We start from the raw sequence: 23,617 nt of genomic DNA, 5'->3' as shown, positions 1-23,617 counted from the left end.
TTATGTATTATTTTGGTTTTCGCCTTACTATTATGCATTAACCTACCTAAATAACATTACCCCCTTTCTGCAGAGGCACAGAAAACAAACAAAGGTATATTCTCTGAATATTTTTATAGGAAAGTATGTGGGTATGGTATGACAAAATATTTACCAAATGTGGTGGTTGTTTTTACATTGTTTTTTTCATACCCTGTAATTTTGCTCTGAAAGCAGACTAGGAAATAACAAATGAATGAGATGCTAACTCTTTAAAAGAAGTTAACATCTACTTTGTTCTGCAGTTCTGATTCTGGTGCTGTCTGCTCTGCATCCAGGGACAGCATTTTCAGTGTGGCATTTTTTACCCCTAAGATTTACATGTTTGCTTTCCATGTTGCTTATTAAGCATTTGTGTGGAAAGAATAAAAGTATGAAATGTTCTGTGGTCTAAGCCTAGAACTCAGATAAAAACACGTGGGTCATTCTCTCTGAGATGGTGGAAGCAGCATTGAAGATAATCACTTCACCCACTGTGAACCTCAAATTCAAACTTCAAATACACCTTCAATTACACAGAGGGGCTCAGGTGCTTGGGCTTTTCACAAGTGCTTTGGAGATACAATAAGGTCTGTTTGGGCATGAACACCGCTGAGGACATATTGGAAATCTAGAATACAGAAAAAAAGACATCTTGTCCAGGGCAATTTCTTCATGTTAGCATCACGCCTGTAGCATGGGGCCCACATCTGACCAAAACATACTTCCCTGCCTAGCGAATAAATAAATGTTGAAGATGAAAGGTTAGCGTTGATTATGTGTTATAACTGCTTGAGTGAGGTCACAGGTCATTATGTTGAGGCTGGGTGAGGGTTAGGGCCCAGGCCTTGTGACTCAAAGGTTTTGGGTTCAAATTTGCAGGTGGGGCACTGCTTTTGTACCCTTGGGCAAGGAACCTGGAGTGAATTGCCTTGCCTGAAAAATTCAACAGAGCAAATGGCTAATGTGTCAGATGCAATCCGCCCTGGATAAGGGCTTTTTGCTATAAAAATAAATCTTAATGCGCGCTTCATGTTATTCCAGGATTAAAAACTGGAGTGGGCTGAAAACACCCTGTTCAATTAGGTTTTACACTCTGCTGTTGTAGAAACAGGGGTTTGTTTTGGCCTGTGTCATGTTTGTGAATGCCAGGGGTGGAATATCCCAAATGATCAGTGCTCATGCTGACTCGGCCCCATATTGCTCTGAAGACAGACCCATTTGTGTATTTATAAACCACTCAAAGTGACGTGTCTGATCTTAAGCACCTCACAAATGTGGCACAAATCCCTTCTCTCACATCGAGGGGCCAGTTATATACAGCACTTTACAATATCTATTTTTGTTGTGCGGTTTGCAAAGATTATTTACGAGGGGGGGGGAGCTGGGCCTTCAAAGACTAAACAGAGCTGCGAGTGGTGCTTTCTGAGTTTCTCTGCCGAGCGGGTCCCGTGGAGCGTGTTTAGAACTGATGGCAAGGCAAACGGAGAGCACACGGCTCTTTTCCAAACAAGACAAGGTTCTGTCAACAAACAGTTTCGGGAAGAATCCGGCAAGGGCACGTTCTTCCAAGGCTAGCCTCAGTTAAACATGGTAATAATAATAATAATATTAAAACACGATAAAGAAACCGTCTGTTTCAAGACTGCCTTGTGGAATGTGCTGTTTAAATCTGAAAATAAATGAAAATAATGAAGGGCCAATTATCTGTTTTTACACGCCTTTCTTCCTCCCCATGTATTCACACAAAAATATTTCATTAAAATGCACACCAGCGCACAAACCTTTTTCTCTGTATTTTGCTAGACCAGTATTCCAAATTTCAAAGCAAGAATCCTTAAAGAGTGAATAGATAAAAGGGTAGCAGCCCATACTAAAGTGGCTGGGTGATATAACTCCTTATTCTGGCACATCTTTGTAACAGTCTTATTTGAATGGGGTATCTGTGCAGGAGCCTTAATTAGGGTGAAGTTTCTGCCTGGGACCCATTTACAATGGGGGGCAAAACAAGATGAGGCTAGATTGCGGGCGCACTTGAATGAAAATACGAATCAGTACAAAGGGTCCGCCGCTGCGAAAGTTTTAATCGCCACGCTCTCTAAGCCTTCCACACCAGCTGCATTGCATCACTGCAATTGTTCTATCTCAGCATCTGTTTTTTCACGGGCATACCAGCGCAGACCTCATCAGGCGCCGGAACGCACTGCAGGCAGCGTTTAACTTCAGCCTTCGCAAACAATAACACCAGCCACCCAGCGACGCTCCTTTATTCAAGTGGTAGGTGAAACTGCGTTATCGTCTCAGGAGCAGCACACCTCTGATGTGTTGTTTTGCACTGCTCAGTGAAAGGAAACTTCCCTCATTTGGTAGCGGGGGCTGGGTGGGGGGGTTTACAGATTTATTTACCCTGCTGTTAGACTGACACACACAACACACAAACAGAAATTTTTTTCCATTAATTCCTTAACGGAATTATTGAGTTCCTTTTCCCTGCAGAGCGTTTGTTTCTTCGGCACAAGACAATCTTTCACGGAAAGGCGACGGGCGATGTGACCAAATGCTGAGAAAAGAGCCTTGGTTTGATGGCTTCAATTTCTTTGACAAGAGCAAAATGCCTCTGAGGATTGTGAGATTGTACAGGCTGTGCTTTCCAAAATTTCTAGAACTCTGATCATCCGTCTCGCAAGGTGGTCTGGGTGGAAACGGCTACTTCCACCTCATCTAATCAAAACCCTCCTGGGACAAGGGAACGTCTGCGTGGCCAGGAGTGGGGGGGGGGGGGGGGGGGGTGTCTGAGAACAACGCAGTGCTAGTTCTCATCTGTGTGGTGCAAGACACATGAAATCACACCTTCACCTTCGCCCGAACCAGCACTGAGCCAGCGTCCTTGAACACTCTGTAGCTGTTGATTTCGACCACACAGCGTGTTAGGAGCATTGCGGTCTCACGCAACGCACACAGCCATGTGACTCAGTATCAGTCAGCTTATTTATGCACTTAAGCTACATTTTTCATGCGTTTACGCTTTCAAAAGGAAATGGTTTATACAAACGCATTTACAAAATATGTGGCCAAATTCAATACTGATATTTTGGAAAATTCAGCAATGTTTTTTGCTGTTCCTCGCTGTATGATTTTTTTTTTTTTTTTTTTGAGGAGACATCTTCGAGCAGGGAGGTCTGTGCATTCTTCGTCTGCATGGTAGTAATTTCCTTAATTTCTTGTGTTGACATTTGCTTTAGGGACATAGCTGTCTGACGTGGGGTCCTGGCAGCGCTGCAGTCAGACTGTTTGCTGGTGAGGGCGAGCCTCCTGTCTGACGTGTGAACTTCAGATTGGCATTCGTAAACAGTGGCGATCGCTGTTTATGTTGGACTACGCGCTCGCCCCAGCCTGCGCCAGACGTATCCAGCCATCAGTTGCTGACCATATGATAACACGGTTAAACGGGTCCAAGGGATCCAGGTCAATGGGGTTAATCTGGAGGCACCTTTGGCCTGTTTCTGGAAAATGGCCAGTGGTTTATCTTATGGTTGTCTTGCAACATGTAATTCTAGAACTCAAAACAAATTTTTTAGGCTACCTGGAGAAAGTCTGTTAGGATTTGAAAATGAAAGTGTTTAGATGGCCCCCACGAGATTGATTTATAAACGCTTAGCCCTTCCAGATCTTAGCATAGGATTTAGTTTCCTGTGGAACCACCCTCTGAGGTGCCTCTAGACCTAGAGGAAGAGTGAAGGACAGAGGGAGAGTGTGTGTGTGGCATCACGCAGGGGAGTCCTCAATCACCGACCGCGCACCACGTTTACAAACGCCATGGAAAGTTCAATTTGCCATTTTCTCCCCACAAATGTTTTTTCCTTGCAGGCATGTGCTGTGCTGTTTCTGCCCCTGGGGGCCGATGCTCTGAGAGAAGGGTAACACGAATAAACACAGCCGATTGGAAAAACACTCAAATTGAGTTCAGTGTCAAATCGTGGCTAAGACTCGCATGTCCATCAGCGGCGCTTCTCAGCAGCAGGGGGACTGTGTTTGGTTGTGAAAATTGGGCTTTTTTTTAAATAAAAGGCGGCTGTTTCCCTGAGGGGGGATGAGGTTCAGCCAGCATTTAAATCGACATCGTTATGAAGCCACCCCACAGAGAAGGCGCTCTGTGTCAGTGTGATGTCCAGCCTCTGTGCCGATCACCTTTCACTAAACTGCATTCATCAACAAAAGAGCTACCTGGTGGCCCCAGACCCGCCTGGCGAGTCTTGGCAGAAAATGACACCTGAAATATCCCTACCTTGTTCCCATTGTTGGCCTTTTAGCAGAAAAGGGTTCTGTAATCCCCCCCTCAGCCTAGCCTCACTACTGGAACTATTCTCACACCCTATTGATGAGCTGAAAGGCCATTTGATGCAGCAATGCTTATCTCTCTATTCATAGATTCAGTGGACATTTGAAAAGGAGTGAGAAAAGAAGAAAGTTTTGTAGTCCCACCCAAGGATCTCATGGACAGTGTTCAACATAAAGCTTTGCACAACCATTGGGGAGGTGGACAATGTTTTACTAACATTATTCTCTTAACAGGAAGTTGAATGATACACACATAAATAAACAAACAGTTATGTAACACAAATATGGAACCAAAAGAATTTAATAACTTAAAAAACTTTTTTTTACAGGGCTTTGTTTCACTGGGAGGAGAAAAACAGCAAGGGCTCCAAACCCATTACCTTCATGGGATTCCTGATGGCACCTCTGTTTCGACATTCCCCTCCCTACACTGACCATACTGTCAGTCCCAAATGAATGGTCACCGGACACCACTCACTCTCTTCCTCCACGGTAAGGCTCTGTTCCCCTCCACCCCCCACCTCATTCATAAGGGGAAGCATTTAGGAAACAAAGCCCCCCCAAAAGAAGCTGTCATAACACTGAAGAAGTCCATTTGAAGCTGAACCTGTAACAATGGCCAGTCTGTTCCCTTGACCTACCTAAGGACAGAGCGTGTATGGAATAATGTGATCTTAGTCAGATATTTTGCATTCGTTTGAACAAAAAGAGGGAGAGAGAGAGAGAGAGAGGATGGATTCCTGCCTGACTACACTGAAAAGCAATCTACATTCAGCCTCCTTATCTCTCCCCTTCTTCTTTTTCTCCAGTGATCAAAGGTAAGCTTTCTTTGGGGCCAAATTGATTTGGACTTCATTCCAACTTGTACCTCCCCTTCCCCCGTCTCCCCTCCTCGGCCCCCTCCACCCCTCATTTCATATGATAATTAAAAGGCCCGACCGCTTAGAGCGCCGTGGCTGATAAACGGCACAGTAATTGAGCTGAAGCCAGACCGATAGCCTCTCGGTGCACAGATATTCCTTTTAAAAGAAGGAGAAAGGAGACAGGGACTGTCAGCCTGTCCGCGAGCTCAAAAGGCCGCGTCTTTGATTTCAGCGAGCCAGGTCTCCAGTACTCACAGCGACTGGAGGTTTCGCAGGTTCTGGAGGGCCTCGCTGGGGACCTGGCGGAGCTGGTTGTTCTGCAGCATTCTGTATGGGAACGCGGTGGGGACAAAAAGGAGAAGATTACTTTCACAGGAGTGCAGTGAATGGAGAGGATTTTTTTTTTTTTTAAAAAGGGTTCTGTTGATCTGAAATACGACAGTACTGAAGTACCCTGAATTAGGCTTCATTCACAGGGCTGGGGGGACACTGAGATGAGAGAAAAAAAAAAGATTTTCAAATAAAATTCTTAAATAAAACTCAGTTTCCTACATTTAAACATCTTAACCAACCATTTTATTTTTAATAAGCCCTGCTGCCTGGAAAAAATTGCCTGGATTCTTGCCAAGTTTTCACAATGCTACAACCCCTCAGGTGTTCCTATCTTTTCTACAGTTTTGTCACCCTCTCTGTTGAGGTAGTAATAAGCAGTGCTCATTGGGTCTCTCCCTCTGGACATTCTGTGGAACAATGTGATGTTAGGGCAGTTATGAGCTCTAGTATAACGGTTCTGTGGACCCGTACCAATAGAACGGCACCCACTATCGCCTGTTAACATTTACCTGATGGTACACCTATTTTAGACATGCCGTCCCTTCTGAGAATGTCCAGGAGTTATACAAGCATACTGTATTTTATTCAGTCATTTCCTTTTTCCACCAATGTCCTAATAGCTGCTCAAAGGTTTACTTTTTAAAAAAAATATATTAATAAATTCTGATAGAATGCTTACACTATCATAAAGAGAGATTAGATTTATCCACATGCCCTACCACAAGATTTTAACTCATGTTACATAACATAATTCCGTAAGTCTTATGTAACTAATGTATAGCAGGATTAAATGCATTTCAGCTTGTGGATTTCTGCTGTAAACTTACATCAGTTAACTACCTCCTCCAAACATAGATTCAACAATTTGTGTATGAGTTGTATAAATATTCACGGCGCTATGGTGCAATGTTATGGACTCTGTTTGTATTCTTAGGCCTCAGTGGTGTTCTAATTATAGAGCGAGGCACCTGTGAGTTGGCAGGCAGAGCGGTGAGATTGCAAGTTTCTAAGTGGGGATTGAGTGGCACAAACAGGACGACATCATCCTCAGGGGCCTGATTTGGACCAGGAAGACCCACAGAGAGAGGCACATGGGCCTGGTCATTTTTCCTGTGTTAACAGCGGGACAGCCTGCACCCGTGTCAGTTCGCTCAGTTCACGCTATTTCAGGGCCGGCTTAATCATACACAAGGCGAGAGGTTAATGTATGGAGACACATCAGTGGAATTCTCTGACCCCATGTGTCATTCTCATTATGTGAGATTCTTGCTGTCCTTCCACTAATTGTACAAGGAGTTGTTCTGTTTTTCTTTAAGGTTTGGCTCTTCAAACAATTTGGTCATCTTCTTTATGGCCCCGATGTTTTCTCAGCATATCTGCCAGTAAATAATCTCAAAAATTAAATGAAATTAAATAGGGAAATATTTTTACAGCACACCATAACAAATAACTGAAGAATCCCACTTTTGATGAAATAAAAGTGACAAAGAAATCTGACACAGACAGCACAACACCAAGGAATCTGGGTCTTTGGGCTGATGGGAACCGGACTGCCTTGGTTTCATTTAACAGCGAACATAAACAAATAAATATCTCATGACTTAATCTGATCAGCACTGAGAACATAGCACATTTTTGCAGCTGACCACTAAGACCCTTCCCAGATGTACAGTAAAGCCCTTCTCCACTGCGATGTAATGCAGACAGTGGAATAATGCATGTAACCCGATCACGTGAGGCCCTAAAAATGCATTTGTTTTTAACAGTATGGTCCTTCCTCAAGAGAGGACTGCAGCTGCTATTCTTTATGTTTTATGGGAATATAAACAATTTTGAAAAACAAGGCATTTTCACTTGAAAGCGACATTGCCTTGAGCCCTGATCGTGTGATGAATAAGGCAGGCCTGAACTTGCCGCATCCTCTGTCATACACAGAACAAAATAAGCAGTCTTCTTCCATCGGCTTTCAAGAAATCCTCCCTGAAAATTAAAAAAACTAAATGGAGGATTCCTGTATGGGGGGTAGGATGTGCTGATCCTTGCCACATAGACAACCTCTCATCTTGCGGCACGACATGCCATCGAATATTGCTCAATGGTCTTGTGGCTCTGCAAAGTCACAATAAAAAAGGCACTTTCACAGGGAATTTAGTTTTATAAAGCGCAATTTCTTCTACATTTGTTTTGTACGTCACAAACAGGTTTTTATTTACTTTTATGAGTGCTGCACTGAAAAGCCAGATGTTTCTGTATGAGGGGTAATAAATTAGAACATGCCTGTAGTATTAACATGTGTACTTAAGTATGAAACTCTACTGGTGTAGGACTGTAAGTGATTACACCCCGTTCTCGATATCAAAGCAGCTCCTTTTATTAAAACATGGAGGCCCCATAACAAGCCGTTTATGAAGATTTTTCATATTAATCAAAGCTCTCAGTCGTGTGAGGCTAGTGTCTCAGTGCTGGCAATTCCTCCGGCCCTACACCCTCTCAGAGCTGAGGCTATTTTTCTAGAAAGTTGATCTTTGAAACCTCAAATGCCATAATATTCAGAAACTGGTAAGCCAGAGCTGAGTGATGAAGGCAGATCATACTGCTAACGTCTTAATATCCAGCAGAATGAACGTGACCAAAAAGCAAAGTGAGCGTCGGGATTGGCCTTCACAGAAGAGGCTTTGAATCACGGCCCCACATTTCATACTCAGCGTGCGCAGAAATGTCCGTTCTTTGGCTGGGCTTGGAATTGCACTTTTTGATTAAATCCAGCTCTCTGGTGTGAACATTGGGTCTTTTTGCATGTAGGTGAATGAGGGGTTCACCTGTGCCAAGTGTTCTCAATAGAAGCATAATGATTCCAAAGTCTGCCCTGGCAAAGCTCTGCTAACAAACTGTCCTTGAGCCTGCCCATTTACCACAATCATAGCACTTAGTAAACAAATACAAGCTTTCAACAGGCTGAGTTTGACACATATTGGATTTGTGAATATTCCTTAAGGTTAACTAGTGGAGGGCAAGGACAAACTCTGCTCTTTGACCACACCCCATTATCCTTGCAGGTGTAAAGTGATCCTTTGAAATAACTGTCCAATAATTTCCATCGAAGCAGTTACTGTGCTTTGCAACACTTTCCAAAGATTAACCCCTTTTAACACCAATTACAATGAAGATGGCCTGCACGTTGCTAAAGCTGAGTATCTCATTTAATCATCTGATCTCGATCCAAGAATTTTCCAAGGCTGAGAGGTGAATGACTGACAACTCCAGAGGGCAACCCTTCAATGTGAGAAAGTCATCCCGGTTGCTTCCACCTCTCACACTGAGTGACATAGCAAAAAAGGGAAACACATGAAACAATGGAGGATTTACTTACAGCACTTTGAGATTGAAAAGGCCGGAGAAAGCCCCTTTAGGGATGTGGGTCAGGTCATTTCCTGCGAGACGCCTGCAGAGGGAAGGAGGAAAAAAGAATACATATTTTGTCATGTGGAGTTCATTTAACTGTGAAGAGAAGCAATACAGATACAGCTTAATGAAAGGTGCCAGCAGATGAGAAGACTTTAAAAAGCCTTCTCTGTCCTCCCCAGTCTCTCTCTGGAAGGATATGTTAGGCAACTGCGAAAAATGAACAAGAGACTCAGAATATACTGAGATATTCTTATATCTGACATTCAGTAAACTGCAGGGTAGGTAATCATGTTCTTTAGTGAAGGCAATTGAAATATGCACACACATTATATTGACATCTGCAGTTAATCTGCATTAAGAAAATCTGTAAACTTGTATGAATATGGATGTTGCGCAAACGTAGGTTTGTACCTTTTCAGCAATTATTTTTATATATAAATACTGAGAAAATATTGTCTGAATCGGCTGATGAAACGTTCATTGTAATGAAAGAAGGAATTTGATTTGTAAACAGATTTTGTTGACCTGACTTGACCCAGTCCTAACCTGAAACAATCATTTTTATGAAAATCTTGTCTCGTATATCAAAAGCAAAATACACACACCACATTTCGAGGCCAGTAGAGAATTAGCTATCTCAGGCCTCCGCTAAACCCTCAACCGAGGACACTTATTAACCTTGGTGGCTCCACCAGAAATCTCAAAGTTTAAGTCTCTTTTAAGTTTTAGGTTATCCAGAGTGATGGTGTATGCTGGGTGAATAGATCACGCAATGTAAACATTTTCTGTTACTGTTTCACAGAGGTGAGAGAGTAGCGTCCCTCAACGTGGGTCATGTGCTTAGTCCCTGCAGGCCAGGATCTGCACCTACACCCAGAGAGATACTGCATTGGTGCTACATTCAACACTGCACTGGGAGAGGGGACGGACGGAGGTCACAAATCCGCAAACACCCACAGGGCCCTTTAATGTCCTGTCAGAGGGGTGAAGTTTGTGACACCTCTGTGCCGAATAGCGGGGCAAACGGTAACAAGGGCTTTCAGAACTAGGGCATCTTCACAGGGCTGATTTACAAACTCTGGCTGCAGAGGGGGCTTCTGGCTGATGGCATGATGAATGGGGTCTAGCGCCGTGTTCTGACTTTCTGAGGACAGGTGACACTGCGTTCATGGTGAAGGATTGTGGGAGAAATGTCAGCGCAAGTGCTGGAGCAAAAAACGGGTTTGAGGCTCTTGTGATTTTCCTCTCTGCTCAGAGTTGTGTTCCCGCTTTCGTTCCATTGTCTGTGGCTGAAAGACTGCTTTATCTGTAGTCTGAAGGTGCACCAACAGGGGTGCTGTACATTAAGTAAACTGGATACATTCCAGGTAATGTGTGCTAACCAGGTGTATTTTACTGGCAGTAAAAGGATGGCTTCTGACCTTACACTGTGGACAAATGAAAGTTATTATATCACTAAATATCATTCTGTTTTCTTGCTAAATAATTAAGTAAGGGCAGATCTGGTGGACACAAGGAAATAAAAATATGCAGGATTCCAGGCAATGCTTTTCATCGGTTTCGAGCCAATGACGTCATTTGAATATAAATGATGCCTCAGACAGGTAGACTAAATACCTTATACTACAGCAGTCCCTTAATAGCAGTCAGTCTATGAGTATATATTTATACACGCATACACACGCGCACACACAAACCAAGACATGATTCAGTCGGAACAGCACACACTGATGGAGCCTTTGCTGATCTATATTATACAGTTTATTTTAAGGGCTCTGGCTGCAAGTGTTTGCAGAAGTTAATCGTGTTTGATAAAAATGTCTGGGTTTTTAAGGTGCAGCAGTGGTAGCAAGGGTCTCATCGAGGCTCAGTGGAGATGATGATCTTTAAAAGCATTTAATACCTTCATTTAATTTTTCTGAGGCAGCTGCAATTCAGATACAAGAAAAATACAAGAGATGTGTATTTTTCCATTCTATTTTTTTTTTTTTGGGGGGTGGGGGTGGGAAATAAGTAAATGAAGAGGGTTATTAAATCACATAATTAGTGGTGTAACTGTAGAGACAGGTCTGCACCGTTTGAAAAGAGCAGCCTTAAAACGGTTCCATATGGGGGCCTCTGTGCCTTTAAATTCAACACCTGAACATTTTTAATACCACAGGTTGTAAAAGTCAGTGTTGGGGCTCGTTGTACGAGGCCTTTAAAAAATGAGCGTCTTTAAAACAGTACATTAACCTCTCCACTCTTGCTATGTCCCTCACCCGCATTGCCACGCATGTAATTACAGCCTGTCCAAAATATACGGGCTCTATATTTCCCAGGGATTCAACTGAATATTTTAAATTTATTTAAGTTAGATGCTACTTATTATTAAAAAAATATAAAAGAAGGTGGGCCCTGCAACACTTTGCTACCTGAACTTTCACTTTCTCTGTGCTCTGAGGAAACCAAATATTCTTCGCCTCCCCATACCTTACAGTCTTTGCAGTCCAGATTTGGTGTAATGTCAAGGGTCTCGGGCGAGGCCTTATGTAATTGGGCCCCTCCCACACTGTACTCAAACCCGCCCCATGGGCACATGTATCAGAGGTTTTGCTATGCCATTCATACTTGGCCCGTTGCTGTCGCTGCCTGACATATCTTTCCATGGGGGTCTGTGAAGCCCGAAGCTGAAGAGAGGCCAAATAGCGTTTGACACAACCGAGAGGGTCCACTCTACGGCCTCCAAAACAGCTGCTTGGCAACAGTCACCATGGTGTTTACTCCTACTCAGTGCTGCCTGACCAGGCTCACGCTTGACACCCTAAATATTCCAGGCATGCTAGAGAAAGAGAAATAAATATGTTCTTTTCCATTCATCATGTGACCGAGAAGCTCATAAACATGTGTTTCACTTGAACTACATTATTTACATACTTCGGAATGAGAACGTAATGTTTCTACCTCTGACTGTGGCATGAGGGAGTCTGCCACTGCTATTGGGAGTTCATATGCTCCTAGCATTCCTATTGGCCAGTGTGCAGGGGACCTGGAGGAGGATAGAGCTGTCCTGGAGATATTCGAGCTCCTCAATGCAGGACGACAGGCTGCTGAAAGCAACAAAGTGACCAAGTGCTGAAGAGAAGTAATTATGAAGTGTGAAGGCCGACAGCATGGACAGCATCTCCCTTTTAAATAGATAATGAAATGAAAGCTGGCTGTGGAGAGTGCTGACAGAGGCAACCAGCTCCACACAGAGCTGCATACACACCCGCATGGAGCTGAGCCCAGTATTATCACATGCTACTCCTAAAGCTGCCTGAAACGGTATTAATGTAAACCATCTTATGCTGTTTTCTTTAATCCGACACCTCCTCCATTCCTGTGACTCTACCTCGAGGACTCTACGGTGTGTTGACGCAGTACTGTATTACATAGGCACCGTCAGGGTTGTGGGTGTCGTGGGGTGATCAAATGGGGGTCAACTGTGGTTTGTTTCAGCCTAATATTGGAGGTCATTCCGAGCAAGTTCAAAGCCACTGAAGCTGCTGAAAGCTGGTGTTGTAGAATATGGATTCAATTTTCCTTTCTCGATTTTTTTCCCAAGAGAGGATCTCTCAGCGAGGGAGGGCCCTTCAGGCCTGCCGCTGCCACCTCCTCGGGACCCGGCCCCTTCAGGTTTTGATTAGAGAACACGCCGCGTCCTCTGAGCGGAACGTGAGCCAGCCATTCCCAATTTAATATCCTGCGTTTCATTTAACGACTCCCACAAAAGGCAGGAAAAAAAAATCAGGAAAGCAAGGTCTAATTTTAACATTTTTAGTGCTGCTGGCAACTTGCCCATTGTGTTAGCTCGTCTGGGCCCGGTGGTGGCAGCCCTGTGTGGTTCTAGAGCGGGGGGATTCCAGGGCGACTTACCCGCGCTGAGAGCTCCAGCTCGGACGGGGCGTTTGCTTTTTCTAATCTGGCTCCCACAGCTGATGCATTAAAAACAATAGAGATGGAGATGGCCACCATTGGCCCATATGGCCACCTTGCTTAGATGCTGGTCATACTCACAGCTCTTCCAGGAAGTGGAGGTTGGAGAGGGCACTGCTGGGCAGCAGAGTGAGGTTGTTCATGCTGAGGTCGCTGTGGGGGGAGAACAGAGGGAGAGTGTTAACACGACATGCCACAACTGCGCTTTCCAGCTGTTCATTCCACACATTGTGAAGCTGTATTTCCTGGTAGAGCGGGAGGGCGGGGGGAAAGAAGAGCACAACAGCTTGTCCTGCTGATAAATGTTCATCTCATTGAAATTGTATTCCCGTTTCAAAATATTTTTCTGAAGCTCCAATGGGCTGGGAGAATGAGTGGGTGTGTGCCGGGGCGGAGCAGATTGGGGAGTGCGCAGTCGGCGGAGGGAGGTGTCAAATACAGATAATAAACTAAATATCACGGCTGAGGCGGGTTGAGGTTTTTGGCCCTCACTTGAAGGGTTCAGCTGAGCCGCCACGAGCAGGGAATGAGAGACGATGGCCGTAAACGCCGCTCTCTACTCTCTGGCCCGTCCAGCTTGTTCAAGTGCTGGCAGCAGTGCATGCATTCAATCTCTGATATTTACACGCCACCATATCTATGTCTCAGAGTGCGTGCCAATTCAAATACCAGCCATTAGTAGTGCAGGTCTGCTACCCTAACACACATCTATAGCTTGTGAAATTAACAGTAACTTTTTTTTAAAATTGCGACATTATAATAACAGTTAAAGTGTATGGTTGTATGTATGCAAGATTGTCATCTTAATGATGAATATGTTGGTATTCATTCATATTTTTTTCTTGTGAAACCTGGAATGAAAAATGTTTTTTTTTTCTGTTTAAAAATGTGTGTAATTGCTAAAGCCATTCAAACAGCCCAATTTTTTTGTCTGAATTTTGGTTAACCTCCCAAACATACACAGTTTAAATAATACATGTTTCCAAATATTCATCTATGCTTTTATAACTAATCGTTACAGTGACAGTTCTACCTTTACTAAGTGTATTTAGGAAATATCAGTTTCAAGTCATGCAAATATGTGTTCTTGATGCAGTTCAAAGGGTTTTTAATTTGGCTACAGTTCTTTGTGTAAATTCCAGTACAGACAGGATTATTTTTAGCAGTGTAAAAATGCCTTTAATTATAGTTGTTGATTTGTTCTGAAACAGTGTGTAGTTCAGTGGAATTCAGCAACCTGGCAGTCTACATCCATTATCTGTCATAATGACATATTTATGACAAAAAAATAGTTGTGAGTTTATCCAGAGTTTTCTTATCCAAGATCAAACTCGTGATATTTGGCCAAATTAAGATCAAGCACTCTGTCTCTTAACAAAAAACTGGTTACAGGTTGGTAAAATTTAGCCAAACCAGTCATGCAGGCTTTGTTTTTACCACTATTTTCATGAGGGGCTTTCTTAGCCCAGTTGGTACGCTTGTCTCCATGTGGCAGCCTAATGTTTACGGCTAAGCAGTCAAGCACGATCGAAGCTTTTTTTACTGCCCATTTGCTTTTGGGATTTTTGAATTTTCATGGGCATATGTTTTTTGAAGTGTGGGAGAGTCAGATGACTTGAGTGTCATCACATTTTCTCAAATAATCAAAATATGATTTTACAGTCCCTGGACTTCACACCTCCTTCAATGGAGGGACACGCTCTCGAAACAGAGAAAATGAAACACCTCGTGCACACGCTACGAAAGATCTGAAGTGAGGGGGGCGGGATTTGCCTTCCACAGAGAGGATGCATCCACATGTGCAGATAACAGCATTCAGTACAGTGTACCTGCATAAGGGCTGGCTGAGAAGTCTGGGAAGCCCTGCACGGTATTAACTCCCTCTTTAAAGGCAACTCATTTTACACCAGCAGGATTTTGTGACATAAAAACCCGTCAAAGCTGTAAACTCTTCAGTCTAATTGTATGAGTTAGCCATGGGCCCAATGGCTAGAGCCGTGGGAACTAGTCTGGTTGGAAACGATTGCCTTTGTAGCTTTGAGATTCCCGGATACATTCTTCCGGGGGGCTAGAACATGGTGTTCTTCAGAACGTCCATGAAAAAGCCGCAAGTGGCAGAGTGGCAATGGGCTCTTTACCAAACTATAAAATTCAATAGGCCAATATTAGCACAGCTTTTCAAAATGCTGGTGGAGGGCACATGGATATTTCCGTTGTCCTCCAGCATAAACAAAAAATTAGCATATTAATGCTGGACGAGAACAACAAAAAAGGAACTCATTCAAACAGGCCTACCTGCAGACTCGTGTCTTTGGAAGATTAGAGAACAAAAGATGTATTGTTAGGTTGTCATTGGCTAATTTAGTTTTGAACGTCAACAGTTACATTTTGCCACTACCCAAGTATCTTGATAGTTTCCGAGAACTTAAATGGCTGCTTTGTACGTCTAAAATTCCTTCGCGCAAGGGCTACAGTGTATTTTTTAACGTTGCATTACTCATTTGGGTTGGCATGCATTCAAGGCCTTTTGTATTATAGACAGCATCAGGAGGGCTACATGACCCAGTTCATAAAAAATGTGTGCTAAAGGAATGGAATGCAAGTCTTCACGATGCAAACGTACCCCCTAGACTGGATTATCATGAAGAACAATCTGTGTGTCCCTTCACTAAAAAAGTCACTGAAAATGCTGTACCTGGTTAAAATACAAATCATTATACAAATCTGACTACAATATATTATCTGAAAAAGTCTGTTTTTATTCAAATGGTGGAAGAAACAGGTGCACTGAAAGAAATGAAATAACACAGAAAAGAACATACCCAATCAAGGAAATTGAATTAAAGGCTGTAAATCTCAGTTACATTTATCAGACGGAGGAGCAGGAATTCAGTAGTTCACTTTCTTTCTTTTTACCCCGCCAAAAGGGCCCTGAATTGCATTAAATATGACAAATGAGCCGCAAACTGGGCGAGTAACACGATCTGACCGCGAAGCCCACAGCGGGCCGGGGTTCCTCACTGTATTTCCTCACAGGAAACGAGCAGCCTGCCCGAGCTCGGGCGCACTCTAATCAAATGCGAAACCAGGCCACATTTAAGGTGATTAGGTTTAATGGGGGGGAGGGAGGGAGTGGGGTTGGAGTTTGCAGCAATTTCACAGTTCTTCAGTGTCTTTCCCAAGGGTCTAGTGTATCCCTCCCCCTGCTCTCCTGCCATAACTCGGATTAGAGGTAAGCAGGGGCATTTGACGCATAGCACCCAGGTATGCCATCAAAGGGACAGCCTCGCTCCCTCTGAATCCGCCTGCAGTGGATGGCACTGCAGAAGACACTGCCGTCCCACACTGAGAAACGGCAAACAAAAGGGCAAACTAAACAAAGGGAGGTTTGTTGCCTGGTAACTCTCACTGTCTGGGCTAGGCTGAAGTGATATCTATCAATATTGTCTCGTTTCTTTGGGGTCTTGTGAATAGTTTACCTGGCGGATGGAGCCTCAGTGTCTGTTGAACACACAATAGGTAGGCAGGGGAGAGACAGACAGGTGTTTCATGTGTTTAAAGGAAATATAGTGGCTAAGAGTAAGATGTATCAACTTCATCAGGGAGGGGAATTCTAACCAGGGCAAAGTCACACACAAAAGTTGGGAGAGTTACCAGGATATGTACTTAAGGCGGTTTTTGTGTGAAGCGACAGTGTGTCTGCCCATCAGACAGCCCAAACTTTCATTACACTTCACAATTTTCAACCATAATTAGGATCAAAGTGGATACCAGGGAATAGCTGAGGCTTAATGGACTTGCGTCTTATTGAACTGTTCAGTACTTCTGTAATATGGCTCCACAGCCAGCTCTACTCAAGACAATAAAACAGCGGGCTTTGCATCAGGTTTCCCTTTGACATTTTAGAAGAAAACCTGCACCTGCTCTTCCTTGTTTTTTTTTTTCTGTTTCCAACATCTGGCACATAACCCCTCACACCAGCGCTGTAGCGACACTCGACAGATGCCAGCCCTGCTCCCCGGCACACAGAGAGGGGACAGTCCCAGCCCCGCTCCCTGGCACACAGAGAGGGGACAGTCCCAGCCCCGCTGCCCGGCACACAGAGAGGGGACAGTGCCAGCCTCTCAGAAGTGTCGTGTTACCCTGCAAGGCTGTACAGATGTACCGTTCCCCCTGCATGGCCAACGCGCCTCAACACACACATCAACACTGAAAGTTAAAAATATACTCCACAACATTTATACTGTCTAAGGCAAAAAGCAGAAATTACACTTCAAATTAGCGCATGTTCAAAGGACATATTTTGATGTACTTACATTTTATGTGTGTAAGAAATCCTTACAAATATGTAAGCAGTACTGACTGTATGTTAGGATACAGCGACTAACACCACTTGTATTCAGACAAAAGCACCTATTTTTTGTATGTTCTGCTGAGTAAACCTTTAAAGCTGAAAAAATTAGAATCCGCTAATTCTATAGTTGGTAAGAAAAAAGAACTGAAAGAATAAATACTGAGAGTCTTTTCAGTGCAGGAAAATTTCAAGTAACATGCTTCTAAGCTAATAGTGCAATAAATTATTCACTTTACAACTAGTTTGAAAAGACAACTGAAAAAAAAAAACAAAACTGGCAGTTTGATTGATTTGGAAATTGATTTATGAAATGTCAATGACTACTGGCCCTGTGTACGTCTTTGTGTGTGTACACATACATATGTATTCATTTCTTGTTTGGTTAATAAAATTTAAGCACCCTACCTAAATTAATGCCCTATTCAGCACAACTGTTCTTTTCACAAGTCAGTCCAGACAAAATATTTCCACTGTTAAAAAAAAAAAAAACCCTTTCCTCTAATGCATTTCCACTCTCATATTTAAACAGTATCATTCATCTATGTCATATGTCAACTTACATATAATATGGCTCATTTTGAGTTCTGCATACAAAACATTTCCATTCGGAAAAGTTTAATCTGACACAGGGGTTAAATTCCACACACAAAAGTCAGTTTTACCGGCATACCAATTATAGCCAGCACCTTTGGGACTAGTTTATTTATCCACCTGCACAGGTTGTGGCTGAGACCTGTAGGCAGCTCTTAGAATGAAGTAAATTCTTTCTTTGGCGTTACGCTTAGACTTGCAAAGCAACTTAACCTTTCAGAGGTGTTGGGAACACCACTAGAGCATTCAGTAAAATCAAAGCTCAAAGCTTTCTAAAATGTTTTTATAAAATCAAACCCTGATATGCATATGCTTTTCAGAATGTCAGCTTTTTCACGTGAGGAATGTGTATGTATGTTTGCGTTTGTGTGTCTGTCTATGCACATTTGCCCGAGTATCCTTTTTTGATCAGTTTGGTTTCTGATCCTCCCCTTTCCCCCCTTTAATATCTGGCTGTTTACCCAACATTCTCTTAGAGACCTGATTCAGGTGAAACTTCAGATTGTCTCTTTATAATTCAGCATTGGTCTGAATTGCAAATGTGGCAGTTTGAACACAGAGAGGGAATAACTGCATATCATTAGGCTGGCAGAGTCATTGGGCTAGTGGCATTGCCTCTCCTCATCCATTCATAAGACAGCCGCTCACGCAATAAGACCTACACTATATGCCAGACCAGAAGCACAAGGAACAGTAGAACCTTTTAGCATGGAGATGAGTCACCAAACACCACTATCACCCATACAAATAAGAAAGCATTTTAGGACAGTGGGTGTTTTTGTTTGGTTGTTTTACCTCCGGCTCTATGGAAATATTTCACCATTCAAAAATCAGAAGACAGAGAGGTCTGCTTCATGTCATGTTACATGTGTGCGTTTTCAATCAAAAGCTATTTCAGCAAGTTGAGGGGAAAAGGCGGGTGACACAGTGGAGGATGCGGGCACGGTGAATTCCCTGCATACTTGTATCCGGTCTAGAGCAGAAAGAAGAAACAGATAAGGGACAAGGCTGTCTAACATCCCAGTAAACTATTTCTCAAAATGGGATGGGGCTGTGTAACACCAGGGATGCATGCGGACAGCGTATGATCCACGCTTCTGGCCTCTCTAACACACCGTGTTTACGGGAATCTCTTTAAACGTTTCACTGAACTGCCTTTGGTCAGCCTCGTATGAGGGCGCCTGAGAGAGAGGGAGGGAAAACATTTAAACCCTGGAAAATAAAGACATCAAGCTACTAGAAACAGACTCCCAGGGGAGAGGCCGAGCAGATTTAAAAGCAGGCCCTGTGGATAAGCTCTGAGGCTTTGTGCCTCACACGTGAAAAGGCCGTCTCCGGACAGCTGCTTCTCTCCCCCTCCCACTTCTACCCTGCCAGTGGTTGAACCCCTGACATTTCAGGCCGGATCTCAAAGATCTGACCCCCAAGAGATGCAACAGAGCAGGATCAGGCCTGTGTCGTGTCTCAGGAGAACAGGACTCGGGCCTGCCCCAGTTTCACACTTATATAATAAACAGATAGCTCTTTGACAGTTATTACAGCACCTACGGTGCAGACCCTACAGCTGCCAGGGGACACACAGGCTGCAACTGTCCACGGGCCTGCAGTGGGCCGCAGGAGGTGAGGAGGGATTTGCTGAAACTCTGTTAGCTGATAGATGATCGACAACAGGGGGATGCCCGAGAAGCGCTGATCAAAGGAGGCGATTCTCTGAGCAGCCTTTAACATTGCACAGCCAAGAGAGAGATTAGCAGGGTGACAGGATGCAAAACACACTCTACCGGCATCCTGACCCGGGCCACTCTTTCTGTTAACCGTTTCCACCCCACAGATAAAATTCTAACCCACTTGCACCAATGAGGCGTTCTTTTCATTACATTAATCTCAGATTTTTAGGGGTGAATGAGAGCTGCTATAGTGAATGAATAAGAGCTGGATGAAGTTGAATTCGATGTTGGAAGAGTAAAAGTTTCAACTGTCAAATAATAGAAGACTTCAAATACCACAGTTTTATAATGAGTTTGCCAAATGCTGAGGACTTTGTCCTGTTAAATGTGCTTTTTACTGGAATTTTACATTTTTATAGATGTCAAAATATTATGAAGCTTAAAATAACTGTTAAAATCATCCAGAAAGTAACCGCTGCAATGTTGAAAAGGCTATTCAGTCAGAAGGGACAGTCATTAACAATTTGGAAAGCAATGGCTAAAGATTCCTTGGAAATTGTACTAGCCGGGGATTGCAGGAAGACCTGAGAGAGACAGTGGGTGTGTTCACATACACACCTTGCACCTGAAGGCGGTAGCAATTACTCACATCTTTTCAAGGTTTAAGGTATGCAGTATGTGAATGTTAATCCAAAAGCAGTATGTGCATCTTAAACCAAAGTTGCAGAAGATGGAAATGGAGGAAGCTGCTTTGCTTACAGTGGTTTCAGATTGAAATGCTGGGCTCTACTTCTGGAGCCAGAATTGCTCTCCCCTGTCCTCCGGTCATAGTAAAGACACTGCTTACTCTTTGCATTGTACTGTAGTTACACTGTGGCTGCGAGAGGGATTTGTGCTGGGCACAGATACTCAAACCTGCCATGTTTCTTCTTAGCAGTGTAGTGATTATTTCTACTGAGGTGGATACATTTAGCTTGATTTTGCTCAAACAAAAAAGCATATCAAACTTGAATAAGAAACATAACAGGCCCTGTTTGACGAGGCCAGTTTTTATCAATGAAGCACTCAAGGCAGAGGCAACATTGTGGCTCTCAAATTGCTGTCACATAGTCCTGAGGTGATGGTACACAGTGCCATCACCCAAAACCTCTGTGCTGTGTCAGCTCTGGAATTCTGCTGTCGCCCAGTCGTAATGTGTCAGGTTCATTCGCAGCACGGTTACTTGCAATTTTCAAGATTCATTATATCTACACAAGGCTTAAGGAAACTGCAGCACTTCTGTCGCTCACAGTCACGCATCAAACAAGTGTTCATGCTCCTTAACAATACAAAGCCGAAATTCACACATTAGTGTTACCTTCAGAAGCTGAAGACAGCCGCAAATTTTCTATGTCAGCACACCCAGGGAGAGGAAGAGAGAGAGAGCAAGACAGAGAGAGACAGAGAAAAAGTGGGTGGTGTAAACCCCGTAGGGACGGCTGGTCGCTTCAGGAAACAATTTTGGCATCGTGTTAAGTCCAGACTCTGACTGAGCGAGCGGGACAAACAATTAGGGCTGAGAAATAAAAAAAGATCAAAGATTGGATGAAACACATCGCTAGGGCACGGTGCCAGGGAAGGAAAGCTAGCAGGCTGCATTCTGTTCAGCCCCCACCCCCCACCCCCCCAATTCATTTTTGGCAGCTTAACTGTTGAAATTCCAGCAGTGGCAGATTTCTGAGTGGGTAAGGATGAGCGGCACCTTTCTTGTGTACGGCTGGAAGAGAAGAATAACAGACCGTCTGGGCTGTTGAGTCACTGATTAGAAGTTAATGAGCAACAAGCGCTCTCCGGTCGGCTACCTGCAAAAGAGGTGCGCGGAGGCAAAGTGCATCTTTGTAGTCTGCGCCAGTTCGTGCATGGTGTTTACATAGGTGGGCAGGGAGGCTGCAATTCGTTCACACTTCAGCACTGATAACATTGTGCCGAGGCCCAGCCTGCAGCTGCCAGGGCAATAAAGGCACTGATTTCTCGTGTGGATGATTAACATCCTTTGAGAAGGATTGTTTTTTTGTGTTTATTTTCTTCCAATGTGTTGTGAAGACAGGATGTGCCCTGTATGATTAAGAAACATCAATACGACCCAGCTCTTTGAGCCCACTAAACTTTAACCTTCTTCTTCCCCTTCTCTTAAGGAAAAGAGAAGCAGAAAAGTGGATTCATGTGCTCTGTCTGTGTGTTGGAATTTCCTGCATGGTGATGCATGCTTGCCCGTGGTGGTGGTGTATGATTGGTCCATTGAAGTGCATTGTTACATCACAATATTCTCAACATCAGCGGTGAATGTAAAAGTTTAACATTTCAGTCTCATCCTCATTCCAAAGCAGACTGAAATATCGGTCATAGTAAAGGCATAAAGTATGATACCTATGAATGGGAGGAGCCTGTTTAGTGAGCTTGGTAGACACAGGAACAAAACATGAGATCATATAAGGGCTACTTGAAAGAGCTGCCTTGTGTTTTGAAGATATATTTGCAGTATTATAATGGTGGCTTACAGCAGAATGTCAGTCCAAGGATTTTTAGTCATTTGCTGTTAAATGACCAAAGTCTACAGTCAAAAGTTAAAGTCTACTAAATATCTAAAATCCTAGCCTCTTTCCTAAAAACCTGTCAAAATTTATATCAGAACAGGATTAAATAACACTTTTATATATCTTCACTTTTATAGTCTTTGACTGAAAAGACACACATTTCACATTTCTGAAAAGCTGCCTGCTTTTTTATGTTCTGCTGTATTTTACATTGGATGCCTCAAATTAATTGTAGATCAAAACAGAGAGATTACTCACAAACCTTCTTGCTTTATTTCCGAGGATCATCTGTCTTTACTTTGAAAGGAACACCAACCAAATCAGCAACATCTGAAAGACCCAGGGGCAATGTAATCTTTCAATGCCAACATTAAGGCATTAACATAAATCTCAGTTATAGTTGTTGTTTTTTTCTTTCCCCTACGTGAGAGCTATTTTTAACAGGGCGCATTCTTTCAGGATGAAAAAAAATTTGTAAGGGTTTTTGTTTTGTTCTTTTCTTCAGATAAGACCGTCTTGAAAGGAATATTATGATTATGCTGGACTGAAAGAAACCATATGACGTCATATGTGGGAGACACACAGGGACAGGGAATATCGCATTTGAATGTCTCTCCCTGAAGAACAGGCAACAAATGTGCAATGTTTATTTTTGTACATAGCTAGCTACACCATTCAAAAAAAGCCAACAATAACAACCCTGTTATGAAAAAGCAATTCAATTTCATGTCTTTTTTAATAGACATACAACAGTGCATTGTTATGGCTGCGTGTTAACCAGTGCTAGAGCCACCAAAGTACAACTTTCACCAACTCCAGCGCTGATTGGAGCTCTACTGAATGTACTATATTCACTCCGAAAAAAACAAGCGGGAAAAACACAGTGATCGCCATGTAAACACAGAAACCGTAATCAAAACAGAAACCGTGATCAAACTCTGGTTTCAATATGTCCAGTTTTCCATAGCAGACTGTAGCAGTAAAAATAAGGGCACATTCACATGGCACAAACCTCACTGCTCACATTGCGCAGGAGGCTGGGCGAGAGAAATCTGTTATGATTCACCAATTGTGTTTTCCATCTGTGCCATACAGTACAATCATACATTATACATCTAGCTGTGTCATTACCACTGCGCTCAGAAAATGAGCTGCCCCCCAAAAAAGCATCGGTTCGCTCTGCTTTGAGATCCGTCATCTCTTAGCAGCCCGCTTCCGGTCACAGAGCATTCCTGTGTGCAGTCAGCTTTGTTTTCAAGGCATTAGTCCATAAATGTTTCATGAGTTTTTCAAGTGAAGCTGCTGATGGTGTCCCCCTCTGTCCTCCATGAAGGAAGATAAGTACCACAGGACATTGGAAACACCCTGTAGGGCCTAGTGATTTCATTCTGGCATCACAGCACACTTGCAGGCTAATTGCTGTCCAATCAATAAGTGAGTTTGTACAAGCTGTTGTGGAACAATGACCTGTAGCAAAGTAGAAACACCCCCTTTCTTCACAGTCAGAATGGAATGATC

At 43.3% G+C, this 23,617-nt stretch overlaps 1 protein-coding gene across 3 annotated transcripts in view; it reads right to left on the bottom strand.

Annotated features, from left to right (window-relative positions):
• Positions 1 to 23,617, bottom strand: part of LOC118771899 (leucine-rich repeat-containing G-protein coupled receptor 5-like) — a 55,633-nt gene that overhangs the window by 14,555 nt on the left and 17,461 nt on the right. For all 3 annotated transcript variants that reach the window (XM_036520048.1, XM_036520049.1, XM_036520050.1), the window contains exons 2-4: positions 12,996 to 13,067; positions 8,923 to 8,994; positions 5,475 to 5,546 (exon numbers count right to left, since the gene is read on the bottom strand). In XM_036520048.1, coding sequence (XP_036375941.1) covers positions 5,475 to 5,546; positions 8,923 to 8,994; positions 12,996 to 13,067 — 216 coding nt within the window. The remainder of the gene's footprint in view (positions 1 to 5,474; positions 5,547 to 8,922; positions 8,995 to 12,995; positions 13,068 to 23,617) is intronic.

The sequence above is a fragment of the Megalops cyprinoides genome, chromosome 25 (genome assembly GCF_013368585.1).
Source record: "Megalops cyprinoides isolate fMegCyp1 chromosome 25, fMegCyp1.pri, whole genome shotgun sequence".
NCBI lineage: Eukaryota > Metazoa > Chordata > Actinopteri > Elopiformes > Megalopidae > Megalops > Megalops cyprinoides.
The sequence above is the reverse complement of the archived record's forward strand: the minus strand, read 5'-3'. Positions and strand labels throughout refer to the sequence as shown.